The 19,750-nt window shown below is 42.7% G+C and overlaps 1 protein-coding gene across 7 annotated transcripts; it reads right to left on the minus strand.

Moving 5' to 3' along the window:
* Nucleotides 1-172: 172 nt before the first annotated feature.
* On the minus strand, nt 173-12,248 carry LOC118394404 (tetratricopeptide repeat protein 19, mitochondrial-like). 7 transcript variants are annotated; one of them, XM_035787579.2, is made up of 10 exons: nt 11,734-12,248; nt 11,415-11,506; nt 10,325-10,435; nt 9,914-9,952; nt 9,406-9,462; nt 8,974-9,035; nt 8,479-8,573; nt 5,402-5,556; nt 4,290-4,452; nt 173-2,497 (listed from the first exon to the last, which is right to left on the minus strand). In XM_035787579.2, exons 1-10 carry the CDS (start codon nt 12,014-12,016, stop codon nt 2,337-2,339), a joined length of 1,218 nt encoding a protein of 405 aa, XP_035643472.1. In that variant the 5' UTR covers nt 12,017-12,248; the 3' UTR covers nt 173-2,336. The 7 variants fall into 7 exon arrangements, with proteins under 7 accessions (XP_035643472.1, XP_052319176.1, XP_052319174.1 ...); XM_052463216.1 differs by lacking the exons at nt 173-2,497; nt 4,290-4,452 and adding exons at nt 4,472-5,199; nt 5,242-5,325 and having other exon boundaries at nt 5,360-5,556; XM_052463214.1 differs by lacking the exons at nt 173-2,497; nt 4,290-4,452 and adding exons at nt 4,472-5,073; nt 5,116-5,325 and having other exon boundaries at nt 5,360-5,556.
* Between the last annotated feature and the right edge of the window lie 7,502 nt (nt 12,249-19,750).

Genomic DNA, 19,750 nt, shown 5'->3' on the forward strand with positions numbered 1-19,750 from the left:
GTGCCAGCGTCACGGCCGGATGTGATACAGCCTGGATTCAAACCAGGGACTGTAGTGATGCCTCTTGCACTGAGATGCAGTGCCTTAGACACCCCCCCGCGGAGCCCTGACTCATGCAAGTCGTCTCACAGGTTAAGCCATTTACTTAAACTCAGCAAAAAAAAAAGTCCTCTCACTGTTAACTGAGTTTATTTTCAGCAAACTTAACATGTGTATGAACATAAGATTCAATAACTGAACAAGTCCCACAAACATGTTACTAACAGAAATGGAATAATGTGTCCCTGAACTAAGGGTGGGGGGGGGGGTCAAAATCAAAAGTAAGTCAGTGTCTGATGTGGCCACCAGCTGCATAAGTACTGCATCTCCTCCTCATGGATTGCACCAGATTTGCCAGTTCTTGCTGTGCGATGTTACCCCACTCTTCCAAGGCACCTGCAAGTTCTCTGACATTTCTGGGGGGGATGGCCCCAGCCCTCACCCTCCGATCCAACAGGCCCCAGACGTGCTCAATGGGATTGAGATCCGGGCTCTTCACTGGCCATGGCAGAACACTGACATTCCTGTCTTACAGGAAATCACACACAGAACGTGCAGTATGGCGTTGTCATGCTGGAGGGTCATATCAGGATGATGAGGAAGGGTACCATGAGGGAGGAGGATGTCTTCCCTGTAACGCACAGCGTTGAGATGGCCTGCAATGACAACAAGCTCAGTCCAATGATTCTGTGACACACCGCCCCAGACCATGACAGACCCTCCACCTACAAATCGATCCTGCACCAGAGTACAGGCCTCGGTGTAATGCTCATTCCTTCGACGATAAACACGAATCCGACCATCACCCCTGGTGAGACAAAACCGTGACTCGTCAGTGAAGAGCACTTTTGCCGGTCCAGCAACGGTGGATTGGTGCCAATAGGCGACGTTGCCGGTGATGTCTGGTGAGGACCTGCCTTACAACAGGCCTATAAGCCCTCAGTCCAGGCTCTCCTTAGCCTATTGCGGACAGTCTGAGCACTAGTCAGTAAAGGGAAACATTTACGGAGCAATGTACAGAGATCCTTGATGAAAACCTGCTCCAGAGCGCTCAGGACCTCAGACTGGGGCAAAGGCTCACCTTCCAACGGGACAACGACCGTAAGCACACAGCCAAGACAACACAGGAGTGGCTTCGGGACAAGTCTCTGAATCAATCTCCTTGAGTGGCCTGGACTTGAAACCGATCAAACATCTCTGGAGAAACATGAAAATAGCTGTGCACCATCCAACCACAGAGCTTCAGAGAATTTGCAGAGAAGAATGGAAGAAACTCCCAGTTGTACAAAGCTTGTAGCGTCATTCCCAAGAAGACTCGAGGCTGTAATCGCTGCCAAAGGTGCTTCAATGAAGTTCTGAGTAAAGGGTCTGAATACTTATGTAAATGTGAATTTAATACATTTGCAAACATTTCTAAAAACCAATTTTTGCTTTGTCATTATAGAGTATTGTGTATTGATTGATGAAGGGAAAAACTATTTAATCCATTTTAGAATAAGGCTATAATGCATCAAAATGTGGAAAAAGTCCAGGTCGGAATTATTTCCAAATGCACTGTATGTAATATATACCGTTTTTACCATCTTAAAGACAGTTTTTATGATACATCTCTGTTCACAAAAAGGTTATTGATTAGGCCTTTCACTCTTGAAGCTGCCAGTTAAGTCCTATGTCACATTCTAGCCCATACAACATATCTTAGTTTCATTTAGTGATTCAGACAGCAATGGCAAGTCAGACTAAGGCGCCATCATTCAGGAGGGAATTCAAACAACACACATTGTCATCAATCGCTCTGTCGAACAATGTGCCTTTTGTAAAAGGGCATTTCCCCTCGACGTTCGCGGAGAGATCGATCGCATTCATGACAAACTCTGAAGATGCCAGCACAAACGTAAATATAAAGTCATAATTGAAAAGTCAAGTGCAATTACGCTTGTCGACAACACACACCTTTTGATTGAATTCTGGCCATGGACTTAATTAAGGCCTGAGGTGGTCCCATTACATCTTAATGCCAATCTGACAACAAACAGACACCACATTGAAGGAGTGAGATTTCCCACAATACAGACAACATCATTGGGGTTTCACAGATAATTGTTAATCGCCCAGTGTAAGAAACTGTTCCAAGACATCTGTTACGATGTGAGTGTTGTTGTTCTTCTCTTTCGGAGCTAAATGCCCTGTACTCCATAACTTGTGCTAACAATGACCACTCCGATCCCTTCAGCACAGACTAGTTAGAGATTGCTTGGGGGTTGTGTTAATAAGATTAGTTTAGTTGATCCAACCGGTCAGTCGGTCTTATTCTTGGCTGCTTCTGCCTTCTGTGCTTTCCTCCTGTTTCCCACCTCCTTCAGTCCCTCCTGGATCTGCTCCAGTGCTTCTTCATCTCCTGCAGACTGGGCCAGAGCCAGGGCCTCCTTGTACAGCTTCACAGACTCCTCAAAAAGATCTAGAAGGAGACAAGGATTGTGTTCATTTGGCACGAAACGGAAAGAAAAACGGGTGGGACGACCTGGAATTGGCCTTTTCCAATACGACACACATTGTTGTTTTCTATTGCAAAAACGCTTTGAAGCGTTTTCTGTTGCACGCCTTAGTGAACACTACAGAGATGATCAACAGTCGTAAAAAAAAGTCTTCACTGTACTCCCTTGAACTAAATGTTACTCATTAATGTTAATATCTGTACAGTTACTTATGCAGCTGCACCTACTCAAAACTGCCGTATTCATCGACCTGGCCAAGGCTTTCGACTCTGTCAATCACAACATTCTTATTGGCAGACTCAACAGCCTTGGTTTCTCAAATGATTTTCCTCACTTGGTTCACCAACTACTTCTCCGATAGAGCTTAGTGTGTCAAATCAGAGGGCCTGTTGTCCGGAACTCTGGCAGTCTCTATGGGGGTGCCACAGGGTTCAATTCTCGGGCCGACTCTTCTCTGTATACATCAATGATGTTGCTCTTGCTGCTGGTGATTCTCTGATCCAACTCTATGCAGACGACACCATTCTGTATACCTCTGGCCCTTCTTTGGACACTGTTAACTAACCTCCAGATGAGCTTCAATACATACAACTCTCCTTCCGTGGCCTCCAACTGCTCTTAAATGCAAGTAAAACTAAATGCATGCTCTTCAACCGATCGCTCACCGAACCTGCCCGCCCGTCCAGCATTAAACTAGACGGTTCTGACTTAGAATATGTGGACAACTACAAATACCTAGGTGTCTGGTTAGATTAAACGTTCCTTCCAGACTCACATAAAACATCTCCCATCCAAAATTAAATCTAGAATTGTCTTCCTATTTTGCAACAAAGCATCCTTCACTCATGCTGCCAAACATACCCTCGTAAAACTGACCATCCTACCGATCCTCGACTTCGGCAATGTCATTTACAAAATAGCCTCCAACACGCTACTCAACAAATTTGATGCAGTCTATGACAGTGCCATCCGTTTTGTCACCAAAGTCCCATATACTATCCACCACGTTGGTTGGCCCTCGCTTCATAACCGTCGCCAAACGGCTCCAGGTCATCTACAAGTCTCTGCTAGGTAAAGTCCCGCCTTATCTCTCAGCTCACTGGTCACCATAGCAGCACCCACCCATAGCACACGCTCCAGCAGGTATATCTCTCTAATCGCCCCCAAAACCAATTCTTACTTTGGCCGCCTCTCCTTCCAGTTCTCTGCTGCCAATGACTGGAATGAACTGCAAAGATCTCTGAAGCTGGAGACTCTTACCTCCCTCACTAGCTTTAAGCACCAGCTGTCAGAGCAGCTCACAGATCACTGCACCTGAACATAGCCCATCTGTAAACAGCCCGTCCAATCTACCTCATCCCCATACTGTATTTATTTATCTTGCTCCTTTGTACCCCAGTATCTCTACTTGCACATTCATCTTCTGCACATCCTACCATTCCAGTGTTTAATTGCCATATTGCAATTACTTCACCACCATGGCCTATTTATTGCCTTACCTCTCTTATCCTACCTCATTTGTACATGCTGTATATATTTTTTTTTCTACTGTATTATTGACTGTTTGTTTCTTCCATGTGTAACTCTGTGTTGTTGTATGTGTCGAACTGCTTTGCTTTATTCTTGGCCAGGTCGCAGTTGTAAATGAGAACTTGAATTCACAATAAAACTTAATGTTGTGACACTGAAAACTGGCTTGTGTTGGAAGAAACCAAAGCCCTCCTAGAGGTTGCCCTCATTTTCATCCCTCCTTACCATTGTGCAGTAGGATGCCTGCCATGTTTCCCAGCAGCACATGTTGGTCAGGGTGGCCGGCTTCTCTGCTCAGCTCCACAGCCTGCTTCACCAGGGACAGAGCCTCGTCGTGACAACCCTGCATGTCCAGGATGGTGGCCAGGTCACTCATCAGCACCAAGGACTGTAGTCAGGACAGCAGAAAACAATTTCCAGATAATAAATAAGAACATATGAACTTCAAGGATGCATAAATGATGCATAAATGCCACCCAGTCTGCTGTCCCCACATGCTTCAAGATGGCCTCCCATCGTTCCTGTACCCAAGAAGGCTAAGAACTGAACTAAATGACTAATCGCCCATCACACTGCCCTATCCCATCTGGACAAGAGTAATACCGATGTAAGAATGCTGTTCATTGACTACATCTCAGCATTCAACACCATAGTACCCTCCAAGCTCATCATTAAGCTGGAGGCCCTGGGTCTCAACCTCGCCCTGTGCAACTGGGACCTGGACTTTGGAGGGCCGCCCCCAGGTGGTGAAGGTATGAAACAACATCTCCACTTCGCTGACCCTCAACACCGGGGCCCCACAAGGGTGCGTGCTCAGCCTCCTCCTGTACACACTGTTCACCCATAACTGCGTGGCCATGCACGCCTCCAACTCAATCATCAAATTAGCATACAACACAACATTAGTGGGCTTGATCACCAACAACAACAAGACTCTCTCTCCCTGCTCTTCCTGGACATCTAGTACCTGTGGGCGGGTCTCTCCCTGTTCTTCCTGGACAACTAGTACCTGTGGGCGGGTCTCTCCCTGCTCTTCCTGGACAACTAGTACCTGTGGGCGGGTCTCTCCCTGTTCTTCCTGGACAACTAGTACCTGTGGGCGGGTCTCTCCCTGTTCTTCCTGGACAACTAGTACCTGTGGGCGGGTCTCTCCCTGCTCTTCCTGGACAACTAGTACCTGTGGGCGGGTCTCTCCCTGTTCTTCCTGGCCAACTAGTACCTGTGGGCGGGTCTCTCCCTGTTCTTCCTGACCAACTAGTACCTGTGGGTGGGTCTCTCCCTGCTCTTCCTGGCACCTGTGGGTGGGTCTCTCCCTGCTCTTCCTGGCCAACTGGTACCTGTGGGTGAGTCTCTCCCTGCTCTTCCTGACAGATCAGCAAGGCTCGCTTGTAGTCCACCACCGCCTGGCTCAGGCGGTGTATAGCGACCATGTAGCGGGCGTGGGAGTCCAGGGTCAGGCCCAGTAGGAGCCGGGTCTCCTTCCGCAACTCCTCTGAAGAGAGGGAGAAACACGAGGATGGATGCTGTCAGCGAGCAAGTTCAATATCAAAAAGGTCACAAGTTGAATGCACACCATACTGAAAGCAAGGTTACACAACTTTTCAGAAGATAACGTTGTCCTCTTTATTTAAATGTTCTGATTTTATTGACCAGATCGTGCGAGAGGGTGACCAAGGGGAAAGATATCCTCTCTCTACGTCACAGGGTATTAGGCCGGATTCCAGCCTATACCGTCACGGTACATAATGTGTGCCTGAGACAGCACCATGACACCAGCCAGGCCACACCATCATTTCAAGCATGGTTGTGGCTGCATTGTGCAATGGTAATGCCTGTCATTGGCAGGGACTTAATTTGGAAGGATTAGGAATTAAACGTTTTTTTTAAAAAGGGACAGAGAAAAACACATGGAATGTTCTAGAGGAAAAGCTGCATCAGTCTGCTTGAGACATTCAGTTCACAGGGAGCAGTGTTTGTTGTGCTGTTCTGTCACGCCCCGGATTACAGATGACATTATGAGGGTTTAAATATTGTAATTGGACAACATTTACAAAGAAAGGAGAACAAGGACAGCACACACACACACACACACACACACACACACACACACACACACACACTCTGTACTAGAGAGAAGACACCATAGGGCCCAACACAGCTAGAGAAGAAGAGGCTTGCACTTTACAATGAACTGACAGTCTGTTGTTCACTGAACAGTACAATGGCTTTTAAAACAAGATGGCGCTGACGACGGTCACCCTGTTGCTAGCTCCCTGCCAATTTAGCACTCTTGATTATTTTGTGTTTTTCTAATGTATTTCTTTTAAACTTTATTTGATCAGAAGGTTTCTAGTATTATTCCCTATCATCGACAAGCACTTCTGGACTTCAGATCGAGATTACTCAAGACAAATGAGTCTTACTGGAGAAGAATACTCCATCTAGACTACCCAAAGCAGTTCCATTGCTTACGAGAGCCCTTTTTCCAAAAAGATGCCGCCAGAGGAGGGAGGGGAAGGCGAACTGGAGTTCTCAAATAAATTAAACCACCCTCCCCTTTCTAGTATATAACCTGCTACTGTACAGTCCCTGGACAATAAACTTTGTGAGCTCAGATTTCCTATCAGATATACAAGACACAACCAAGACTCTGTGAGACAGATTATGTTAATCATGTGTAGCTTGATCAAGCTACACAGCCCACGGGGTTGTAGGTACATCACGCGAACAGGGTAAAAGAGCTTTGTGGCGCGGAAGAGTATGTTTTATGATCAACAACTCAGTGTGATTTTAGGAATGTACAAACCAGTATGTTCCCCTGACCGAGAATAGCTTACGATCAAACGCCGACCCCATTATCTCCCAAGAGAATTGTTTGTATCATGGATGTGTACACCCCCCCCACACAAACAGACACTGCACTGGCACTCGAAGAATTACACAGGACTTTGAGCAAATTGGAAACAGCATATCCCAAGGCCAGATCCATTGTGGACTTTAAAGGAAAATTCTCCCAAAATTCCACAAAACACATCTCTTCCCTAACTATAAATTGGATCAGTGTTGTTATTCTTAATTCCGAGACGGATAGAAAGCCCTCCTTCGCCTCCCCCTTCGGCATATCAGACCACGCCTCTATTCTGCTATTCCCTGCCTATAGGCAGAAATTAAAACAGGACGCACCAGTGTTAAGATCTGTTCAACGCTGGACTGACCAATCAGAATCCATGCTACAGAACTGTTTTGATCACACAGACAGAGATATGTTCCGAGCCGTCTCTGGGAATAACACTGACGAATATACTGACCCGGTCTCTGGGCTGGTTCATCAGGAAGTGCATAGAGGATGTTGTTCCTACAGGGACAATTTGAACATACCCGAGTTGTGGACTCAAGTCACATGACTTGAGACTTGACAGAAAATAAAATAACTTTGAGACTTGGAGCCTCAAGGCTCGGGACTTGACTGACTGACGACTTGAATTTTGTGGCACAGAGTGTCTGTGGATTACTCTCCACACAGCCAGAGACAGTAGCTGCAGCATCGCCCTTGCAAAAGAAAACGTCCAACAGACTGGCTAGCGAAACGCACACTCAGCCCTCTGATTGGAAAAGCAATATGTCCATCAACACAGGTCAGTGAGCTAGCAAACAGATTGCTGATTTGCTGTACAGCTATGGGATGGGGTGTAGTGTAGGGGAATGCCAAAATAAATATGCAGCTCCGAAAATTGTTTGGTGATCAAGAATAGTAATGGTTGACTTTGCAAGCTCAACAGAAATGGGCCATCAACTAACAATTACTAGCTTAGGCCTTTTTTGACATGATCCATTTCAAGCTATTGTGACATTTACTTATGAAGCTAGCATTTCAAATTTGTTAAAATTAATTAGTGGTGAAGAAATGATAAAAGTATAGATTGCATCTTCATGTATCTTATAACAAAAACATATATTTTTCTTAGCATTAAAGATTTGTGTGAGTTGCTTTGCTTGTCAGACCAAGACTGTGCTGTTTTGACTAAAATGTAAGCCTAGATTTGTGATAATGATATGAGCTACAAGCAAGTTTGAGTGAAGTGATATGCATTTTTAGCAGACTGCATTGTGCCGCACACACACACACACACACACAAGCAGTGTTGGACAGGAGATAGACGAGGATCCTGTTCAGGGTTGTGATGATACCAGTATCGTGATAGTCTTTTCAATGGCAAAAAAAAAAGAAGCAGACCAAACTATGTTGCCCTTTAAAAACCTTCTGTATGTAAAGTAGCGTGACATACTGTAGCTTGGAAAATAAATAAATGTGACTCTTGGATGACAACATAATGATGACATCATCCAGAGTCTCACACACACAATCTTATGCTATTACAGCTAAAAACTATTTGAAGGTTTGGTCGTTAGATACCCGATTGTTCCACAGCAGGAAGTTCCTTGAATTTCGCCAACTTGGTTTCAAGGGATTCAGAGCAAAACTGGAAACCCATCTCTGCCAAGTCATTCCTGAGAAGAAACAAACAGGTTACAGTTGGTAAATGGTGCACCATGGTACTGGGGGGGTGGTTCATGAAAATATAGTCCTATAATACAGGACTACAACCAAGCGCGGGGAGAAAGAAAAAAAAAAAGATTCTCAACTGAAAACCTTTGGGTAGAGGCCTTCTAATGGTGTATAGGTACACTCTTAATCAACTAAGCTGTCTGGCTGGCTCCTATCAGAGACTTATTTGTATCTATTAAAAGTATGCATCAAAAAGGTGCCTCCTAATTTAGATGATGTCCATTATTTAAGAGGTAAGGACCACTAAACCTAATTTGGTTGCCTTAAACCTTGAAGCTGATTAAATTGTTCCAATGTCCATTTAAACTCACATGAAGACATCTACTTTTGAAGTTCACTTACTTCTCCTGGCCGGCATATATGGTAGCGAGCTTCAAGGACATCTCAATGACCCCATTGTCATCCTTTGAACCCGAGGGAGACAGAAAAAGACTGAAGTAGCAATATAGCATTGAGTGTCTGGACCACAATGCACTGCCAATGGTTTCTGAATTGACGGAGCTGAGCCCAAAACTATTCAAGAAAGTCCTTCTTTCTTCAAAATGGACAATAGATAGATTGTCCTCTTCATTTCAAAATCAAAAAACTACCTCAGTACCCAGCGACTCTACTGTCCAGATGTCACAACAATTCTATTCCTCTGCTATTAATAAACTATATGCCATGTACCAGACGTTTTTATCCAAAGTGACTTATAGTAATGCGTGCAGACATTTTTATATATTTACCACGCCATTAACCTCTTACTTAGACACACGACCAACCCTCCCTCACCTGTGGTGTTCCTCCGGACAACATGAAACTCATTGCCACTTTGAACAGTTTCTCTGCCTGAGGGAGAAGAGCACAGGGGTCACTGGAAGTCAGCAAAACAGCTCAAAACACAAGCATTAAAAAAAATAAGAAGTACAATCACATTAACCTCTGCTCAATTGTCATTTCAATGAATGATGCACCACGAATTCTTGAAACAAATACTTATGAGCCGAGTACAACTGAATGGTTTCAAAGGTAGACTCCGCAATATGACATCATCTTCACCTCCAGCTTACAGACATCCACAAAAACAGGATAGAAAAAAAAATGCCAAGACTTCCCCAATTGGCTCTTCTCAATCTGTGCCCTCCTTTGAAGAACACATACATTAGGAAACGTCAATAGTGGCAGTCCTCCTTGCAGATTTTTAACTTAGTTAATTTTGATAAGCAGAATCCCAAAAGTGGGACAGCAGGTGGGGGTTCACTGAAGAGGAGAAAGAGTGGCAACCTCTGCTAGTACTCACATTATCCAGCTGACCTTGGACATAGGCAAGGTTCGCCATCTGTAGAGACCGGGGACAATGAAACAACAATAATGATGTGCAGCTGACTTTCTGTGGCATTAATACCATGCATGGCATTACATTAAAAAATGCTTACAGAAATTCCTGAGTAAGCATATTACTCCATCAAAGTGTATTGAGTGATACCTCAAAACATGTATCAATGTGTGTGCAATATCACTATTGCAAGAGGCTGCGATTCTTAAATTCACTCTGTAATGCACAGCAGAAGCAAAGACCAATCACGTGTCAAATAAGTCCAGTCAACCACACATGTTCCCACAAGTTCACTGTGTAGGCTAATAAACACGGGTTGAAGCACATTTGAACAAGTTAAAAAAAAAAGTCCTGTTAAATAGTCAAGGCTTTTACCAAGCTGTAGGTGTAGATGATAGCTTGTGTATTGTTACTCTGATGGGCCAGCGCGATGGCCTGGTGGAGGAATCCATTGGCTCCATGCAACTGCCCCCGCATCATACTGAGCTTGAACACAACACACACACACCAATGTTACTCAGACATAACATGTAAAGAAATGACACTTCATCAAAACATAATGTCTAGAACAGATATGACAAACATTTGGGTCTGAATTGATACAATTAAAATGATGTTACGTTGATGACACTTACACGGAACCCAAACCGGCTGCGCACGTGCGCCATCGTGCATAAATGTATTTGGTCCCCCCACACCAAACGCGATCACATGACACACAGGTTAAAATATCAAAACAAACTCCGAACCAATTATATTAATTTGGGGACAGGTCAAAAAACACTAAACATTTATGGCAATTTAGCTAGCACTTGCTAGCTAATTTGTCCTATTTAGCTAGCTTGCTGCTGCTATCTAATTTGTCCTATTTAGCTAGCTTGCTGTTGCTAGCTAATTTGTCCTGGGATATAAACATTAGGTTGTTATTTGACCTGAAATGCACAAGGTCCTCTACTCCAACAATGAATCCACATGTAAAAACAGTCAACCGAATCGTTTCTAGTCATCTCTCCTCCTTCCAGGCCTTTTCATCGTTTAACTTATATGGTGATCGGCATCTAAACTTTCATAGTATTACCACGACAACAGGCAACAGTTCGTCTTTCAATCACCCACGTGGGTATAACCAATGAGGAGATGGCACGTGGGTACCTGCTTCTATAAACCAATGAGGAGATGGGAGAGGCAGGACATGCAGCGCGATCTGAGTCAGAAATAGAAATTACTTCTATTTTAGCCCTTGGCAACACAGACACTCGTTGGCGCAATAATTTAATAACATAGATTCCTAAATGTATTTTGCAACGCTTGCGTACCAGAGCGGTGTAGTCAGGGTGTTAGATTCACAAGATTGCATATAATCTCTTGGCAAATACAGTTGCATGGTACAGTACTTCTCATTGAGATTAAGATTCTAGGTAGAAACTGGATTGAGGAGTTGCCTGCATCAATGACAATTAGTTACCTTGGCTCTCTTCAAAAGTAAAATAATCTCATCTTCTTTCTTCTGGGCATCAGTTCTGGTGTCCTCCTCAGCTTTGCTGAAGAGAGAGAACGCTATGAACGAGGGGGGTATATCACAAAACATTTAGGTCACTCAATGACTAAAATGACCTGTTATGAACGTTAACCACGTTCTTGTAATGACATGTTGAAGGACTCATAATAATGCAAATCATATGCACATCAATGTAAAAGACACACACACACACACACACACACACACACACACACACACAAGGGAAGAGTATTTTAAACATCTAACATGACAATAACTTACTTACCAATTACACTCCCCATTGCATAAGTCCAGTTACTAGTAGCACGACTATTTTCATGGCCATTGCTTTCGCAGCTGCGGCATAGCGGTGACCTTCTGTGCACAGTAGCATGGATAGCATACGATTGAGAAGTCGTCCTTTTCAGACATTTCAATGATTGTGTCCTCATATGAACTCGACCACCTAAAGACAGATTGCGGAAGCCCTCTGACATACATTGCTTTATTTGATTCCTATTAGTAAAGAATGCACGAGTGACAGCGGGTAACGCCATTTTAAAATACATTACAATTCAGTGGAAAACCAAAACACGTCACTCCCTGTAAATCAAAAAGCGTTCAACATAAAAGGGAAGTTGTACATAAGAGCAATAATATTAATTATAATATTTTCGCATATGTATTGAATACATCAATGTTTTTATTTTCTATTTTGAAGGGCAATACAAAAAAACTTGTGCCGGAAGTGATTCTATGCGCCTGCGGTCAATACGACTACCTTTAGTTGATTTATTTATGAGCATCTGAAGTGTACTTTTTCCAAAATGTCTAAAGTACAGCTGTTGAATGTGTTTATTACCGAGCGATTAACAGCAGTAGCTGTGGAGTTATTTGGTACAATGGGGAAAAAAGGTTGCAGAGGAGCATCAGAAACGATTAAACAACCGTGGCTGATAAGATTTTCATGGCAGAGGAAAAAACGATAGCAGAGTAGCGTTACCAGGATCAGATCTCCAGTTAAAAAATGGAGAACGAACGTCTACGGGTATTTCTTCTGAAGTTTGGAGCAGGTTTGTACCGAACAAAAAATATGCATTATAAAGTTACACAACAAATTCGTCCTTCTAAACTATCTGACAGCTACCCACAAGCCTTTTGCCGCGTTCAAAACAACTGGGAACTCGGATTTGGATAATCTCCGACTTCAGTGCGTTCAACTGGGAACTCAGGAGGGGGGGAAGAACGAGCTACGACGGGGAAAAATCGGTTTGAACGGTCATCCAATTTGAGAACTCGGGACATTTCAGGAGCTCCGATCTGAAGATCACTGACGTCATTATTTGACCTTTCTTTCTTCCGAGTTTCCAGTTGTTTTGAACGCGGCATTTGTCTCGCGAGAGGGACTGTCTGGGAATGACAGTGTCCCGAGAAGTTTCACCATCTCGTTCACGAAAATGGTTAGTTCCTACAGACAGTGAGATCCGTGGCTTGCTATATAAAGGAGGCAGACAGGTTTTGAGGCATTCAGTTACTGGTCAATTGAATGTTTGATTGGATAAAACGACTGACCTAAGAAACTTTGAGTGGTCTGATCGCCGGTGCCAGTATCTCAGAAACGGCTGTGCTTTTCACGCACGACAGTGTCTAGGGTTTACAACAGTGGTGTGCAGAAAGGCATCTCTGAACGCACAACTTGTCACGGATTGGATATTGCAGCAGACGACCACGCCGGGTTCCGCTCCTATCAGCTAAAAACAAGAAGCAGCAGCTCCAGTGGGCACTTCAACACCAATACTGGACAACTGAGGAGTGGAAAATATATTGCCTGGTCCGATGCAGTTTATATGATTTTTGACCACCCAATATTTATCTGGCCTCCATTGATTTAGTTACCCTAATTTTGGCAATCCTACAGGGGGTAAAAACTCCAATAACTTTTATTTTTTACAGATTATAATAGCGACATGAGGTTTTGACCATCTGGTCTTATTAGAGGATTTATCTACACAATTTTACCCATTGGTCAAAATATATGTTTTTATTGAACACCCTACATCGTATCAAACCCGTTGTCTGGTGTGTTTGGTTACCCTGCTAGGTAGTAGCCAATGCCATGATAAGCAAGGTTAGGAATTAAGCTCGCTAGCCTTTTATGCTGACGCTAGCAGTTTAACATACATTGGCTAACTAACAATATGACAATTTCTATATTCTGCAGGGCTATCCGACGAAAAAGAAAGTATCGGACGACCAAGAGTCATTCTTTCGACAGACATTATGAGTGTGGACAGACTGTCTCCAGCTCTGCCTCCGATTATAACACATCGCACCGCCTACTCTCTTGTTTTCCCTAAACTAACCAGTCCCCACCAGCTTTCTACTAGCTACCCTTGTCTGGTTAAGAAGAAACACAAGCTGCTTTAAAAAAAATTAAAAACAGTATTGAGTTTAATAGTAAAACAGTCTAGCTATGTTTTTCTCTCCCTTGAATAGGCTATAGAAAAGTAGACAATCTTTGAATTGTTGTATTCCTTCCTTCAACCTTTCCACTTTTCCCACTACATTTCATATACAGTTTGTGTAGCCAGCATGGTAGCCAAGTCTCCCTCTTCTCCTTATAGATAACAACTTGATTCTAGACCTTTAAGGCTACGGTTCAGCAGGACGTAACGTTTAGGGTACGTTCAGGTATGCAGAACAACCATGCCTCTCTGGAACAACCTCGGCTGTATTCATGGTATTTCTATCTGCAATGTTCATGAACTTTTTTCAACTGAACGTGGACCTGTTAACATTACCAGTAGCCTATTTGCAAACGTTTGGTGGCACAGAAAAAGGATAGCAAATCATGTATTGACTAAATTCCTCTTGCCACTACGCTATGTCTGACTGGGTAAATAATTTTTTTAATTTTAGTTAATGTGGACAGTGATTCAGACTTGACCCAGATAAAGCTAAAAAAAAAAAAGTGTCAAAATGGCAATGCAGTTTTGACACTATAATTCAAGTTTGACTCACATCGATGCCACAGGCTGTTTAAAACCAGAGAAGTTGGTTCTAAGGAGGAGCTAACCTTTTAAGATGGCGTCTCTTGGAGACAACATGTGCAGTTTGAGGGCTTTGTCTAGAAGGGATACAGCTTTTGTCAAAATTTACTTTACATAGCAGGTTTAGGTGAAGTTATGCAGCAGGTTAGGATAATTAGGTTAAGGTTAGCTAAAATGCAAGAAAGAAAAAAATCCCAACTAGACATGACCCTGATTGAGATACTCCAGGAAATGACGTTGCCGTCTTAGTGCTGCCCTTAGCAACTAAATTATTCTCATAAACTTCTTCTGTGCGATTTTAAAATAATCGGTTCAAGGACATACATCTGGTGTATTAGAAGCAATTATTGGTACCATAATTGTCTTCAAAACATTTTATTTACACAGATTTTTCCTTTCACTATAATGGGGATCCTGTTCTCGGCTGATGCCTGCAGTACCGCGGTCGGCCTTGAACTTCCGTGGCTTCAATGACTGGGCAGTCGTTCTCCCCTGACCCATACCGACTACTTCAAAACACATTAATGTAGTAGTAGGAGTAGGCTGTGTGAAGTGTCTTAGGCTACGTTTAGACAGGCAGCCCAATTGTGATAATTGTTTTCACTAATTGGTCTTTTGACCAATCAGATCAGCTTTGAAAAAGACGACCAATTAGTGGAAAACATCAGAATTGAGCTGTCTGCGTGAATGCAGCACTCGTAACCTAGTATTAGAATTAGACAGTCTGGGTTTAGACATTAAAGGCCCAGTGCAGTCAAAAACCAGATTTTATTTTTCCCCCCCTGTGTTTTATATACAGTGCCTTTGGAAAGTATTCAGACCCCTTGAATTTTTCCACATTTTGTTACGTTATAGCCTTGTTCTAAATTTGATTAAATAAAATGTTTTTAAAAATCCTATAATCTACACACAATAATGACAAAGTGAAAACAGGATTTTCAAAATGTATTATATACATGGAAATACCTTACCTGCGTAACTATTCAGCCCCTTTGCTATGATACTTCAAAATAGAGCTCAGGTTCATCCTGTTTCCATTGATCATCCTTGAGATATTTTCTACAACTTGATTGGAGTCCATCTGTGGTAAATTCAATTGATTGGACATGATTTGGACCGGCACACCCCTGTCTTTATAAGGTCCCGCAGTTGACAGTGCACGTCAGAGCAAAAACCAAGCCATGAGGTCGAAGGAATTGTCCGTAGAGCTCCGAGACAGGATTGTGTCAAGGCACAGATCTGGAGAAGGGTACCACTACATATCTGCAGCATTGAAGGTACCCAAGAACACAGTGGCCTCCATCATTCTTAAATGGAAGATGTTTGGAACCACCAAGACTCTTTCTAGAGCTGGCTGCCCGGCCAAACTGAGCAATCGGGGCAGAAGGGCCTTGGTCAGGGAGGTGACCAAGAACCCGATGGTCACTCTGACAGAGCTCTAGTTCCTCTGTGGAGATGGGAGAAACTTCCAGAAGGACAACCATCTCTGCAGCACTCCACCAATCAGCCCTTTTTGGTAGATGGCCAGACGGAAGCCACTCCTCAGTAAAAGGCACATGACAGCCTGCTTGGAGTTTGCCAAAAGGCATCTAAAGACTCAGACCATGAGAAACAAGATGAGAATGAGGCTGTAATGTAACAAAATGTGGAAAAAGTCAAGGGCTGAATACTTTTCAAAGACACGGTATATTTCCACACTGTGAAATTGAGAAAATGATTATAATGTCCTTTTACGCATATGTAGATATTCCATTAGAAATCTGCTGTTTCCAGCTACAATAGACATTTACAACATTAAATGTCTACACTGTATTTCTGATCAATTTGATGTTATTTTAATGGACAAAAAAAATGTGCTTTACTTTCAAAAACAAGGACATTTCTAAGTGATCCCAAACGTTTGAACGGTAGTGTGTGTGTGTGTGTATATATATATATATATATATATATATATATACTGCTGCTCTTTAATTACTTGTTACTTTTATATTATTTTTCGTATTTCTTTGAAACTGCATTGTTGGTTAGGGGCTCGTAAGTAAGCATTTCACTGTAAACCTGTTGTATTTGGCGAATGTGACTAATAACATTTTGATTGATTGAGCAATAGGTTACGCACTTTGAAGGATTTGCCACGTCTTTTCCACCTGTGTGAATTCTCAGATGACTTTTGAAAAATCGCTGACTCTGAAATAGCATTCACTGCACACAGGACATTTGTGTGATTTCTCCTCTGTGTGATACTTCATATGAACGACCAGCAATCTCATACATCTATAGGATTTGCCACATTCTTTACACTGATATGGTTTCTCTCTGTGTGCATTCTCTGATGCTTATCCAAACTGCTAATAATAGGATTCATTGCACACGGGACACCTTGTGTCCCCCCCCCCCACCCCCCTTGTGTGAATCTTTGTATGAACGGCCAGGTGTCTCTGCTATGAAGGATTCATCACATTCAGTGCAATGTGATCTCTCTTTATATGCATTCTTTACGGAGCTTGGAACTGAGAAGCATTTATTGCACACGGGACAACTGAAGCATTTCTCCCCTGTGTAACTTCTCATATGCCTGGTCTAGTTTGTAATTACAGTCAAAGTGCTTTGCAACGATATGCTTTCTCCCTTGTGTGAATTCTCTAATGTCTTATGAGGCTTGTTTAAAACATTTACTGCACATGGAACACCTGAATAATTTCTCCTCTCTGAAATTTCAGGTGTTTTTTCTATATATATTTTTAAATGTATTGCTCTGATAAAGCCCATACTGCACACACACACACACGACACATGTGAAGTTTCTTCCCTGTTTGAGTCATTAATGGTGCTTTGAGCTCACTGGTTGTCTTAGCTTTTGTACAGATAAGAACTTTGTCCTTCCTTTCCCAGTGTCTTTAATCCTAATAGTCCTTCACTCTCCTCCCCATCAAGAGTTAATGATTTCACTCTTTACTGCAGAACAGTCTGGATTTACTGCAGAGAGAAGCGGAGAATCACTGGTCAGTACTATATATATATATATATATATAGGACATTTGTGTGATTTCTCCTCTGTGTGATACTTCGTATGAATGACCAGCAATCTCATACATCTGAAGGATTTGCCACATTCTTGCTGGTTGCTGGTACAGAGTCAATGTGCGGGGGCAGCAGTTAGTTGAAGAATCACACAGGGGAAAAAAACATGCTGCTGCAATGAATGTGGCAAATTGGTTCAGAGGAAAAACCAAGTCTTAACAGGGCATATGAGGATTCACACAGTGGAGAGGCCCTATAAGTGCCTTATATGTGAGAAATCCTTAATGTGTTCTAATGTTCTAAAACTCTGCCGGTTAACTCACTCTAAAGAGAAGACCTACTGCTGCCATGAATGTGGCAAATGGTTCAAAACCAAGAAGTACCTGGACAGTCCTATGACGACTCACACAGGAAAGAAGAAATCGTACTGCTGGCAACGAATGTGGCAAGTGCTACAAAGTAAAGCAAAGTCTTTAACGGCGCACATGAGGACTCACACAGGAAAGAAACCACATTGCATGTAGTGAATGTGGCAAACGCTACCATGAAAAGGCAAGTCTAACAAAGCATATGAGGAATCACACAAGGGGAGTAATCAGATGTGTGACCTGCGTGTGAGAAAACGTCTTGTATCAGTTTTTGATCTAAGTCGCTGCATTTTTTTGGCAACATCTGTGGCAAATGCTCACATGTGATTTCCCCCCCCTCAGAAAGAACATGGACATGAGAGAAGCACCACACACTGTCCATGTGTTTTCTGGAGGGATCCCATCTTATGTAGAGGCCAAAAAGAAACTGAATGAACACCTATTGAGTTGATGGGCAGCGAGTAGCATAAACACTTATGTGAACAATGCTTGGTGTAAAAGCTATTCCCAAAGTAAAAAAGTGTGTAAACAGAGTTATGGAGGGCACATACCAATCCACTGCAATTTGTCAGTCAAAAGAGGGAAAAGCTAATTATTATATCTGACACCTTCAGAGACAATTCCCCCCAGGTTAAAACTCTTGTTTGATTTTAGATGTGACAAATAGTTCAGGATTTGGAATTGTGGGAAGAGGTAGGGAAGTATGGTACACAAAAACATGTTGTTGTTGTTGTTGTTTTGTCTATACATTGCCCATTTTTTTGTAACTTTTCTCAAAATGCACCTGTTTACATTTCAGCCATTATGCTTTATGTTGGTATCAATAAAAACACGTAAATCCCATACTGCTGTTTTTTTCTATAGCAAAGCAAGTCAGTGTCCCTATGATGGAATGTCACTCAGGACATCTGAAGCACTGAGTTATTTTTTGTCACTAGCAAGATGGAGATCAGAGGTTATTTTAAATTAGTGCATTTTGGAAGTGGCTAGTTTGCATCAACTACCTTCACTAAAATCGTGACGTTCTGGTATGTCTGCCTCGTGATTTGTTGGGAGAGTTTTTGTCACAATGTTCTGAACCTGACCCGTCCTGTTCAACGATTCCTACCCCCCCCCCCTCTGTCATTTCTTCTTCTGTGGTTTTTAGATGTAAAGGTACATTACCGCCACCAACTGGACTGGAGTGTGAACAAGAGACATGGAAGGTCTCTAGACCAGGGGTATATTCATTAGTCAGATTCCTACTAATGAATACCTAGACCCTACCCATTAATCCCAACTCCCCAAGGAAACAAAATACCTAATTAAATATTACATCAACTGAAAGTTTTCTCAACAGTTCAATTAAACTTGGCTCTTCCATACTATTATTTCGTAGATCTACACTGAACAAAAATATAAATGCAACATGCAACAATTTCAAAGATTTTGCTGAGATACAGTTCATATAAGGAAATCAGTCAATTTAAATACATCATTAGGCCCTAATCTATGGGTTTCACATGACTGGGAATACAGATATGAATATGTTGGTCACAGATACCTTAAAGGTAGGGGCGTGGATCAGAGAGACAGTCAGCATCTGGTGTGACCACCATTTATTTGCCTCATGCGGCACGGCACATCTCCTACTCACAAAGTTGATCAGGCTGTTGATTGTGGCTTGTGGAATGTTGTCCCACTCCTCTTCAATGGTGGTGCGAAGTTGCTGGATATACTACGCGTATGACACGCTGTCATACGCGTAGATCCAGAGCATCCCAAACATGCTCAATGTGTGACATGTCTGGTGAGTATGCAGGCCATGGAAGAACTGGGACATTTTCAGCTTCCAGGAATTGTGTTTAGATCCTTGCGGCATGGG

This window comes from Oncorhynchus keta, chromosome 15 (assembly GCF_023373465.1).
Source record: "Oncorhynchus keta strain PuntledgeMale-10-30-2019 chromosome 15, Oket_V2, whole genome shotgun sequence".
In the NCBI taxonomy this organism is placed as follows: Eukaryota; Metazoa; Chordata; class Actinopteri; order Salmoniformes; family Salmonidae; genus Oncorhynchus; species Oncorhynchus keta.

What these genes read in the sequence shown, in the direction of transcription:
- LOC118394404 (XM_052463213.1), bottom strand. Translation starts at nt 12,016, where the DNA reads ATGTATTTTAAAATGGCGTTACCCGCTGTCACTCGTGCATTCTTTACT. An exon ending in ATATATGCCGGCCAGGAGAA is followed by an intron (nt 8,574 to 8,973) that starts GTAAGTGAACTT and finishes GTTTCTTCTCAG; the next exon opens with GAATGACTTGGCAGAGATGG. An exon ending in AGGGAGAGACCCACCCACAG is followed by an intron (nt 5,326 to 5,359) that starts GTGCCAGGAAGA and finishes ACCCACCCACAG; the next exon opens with GTACTAGTTGGTCAGGAAGA.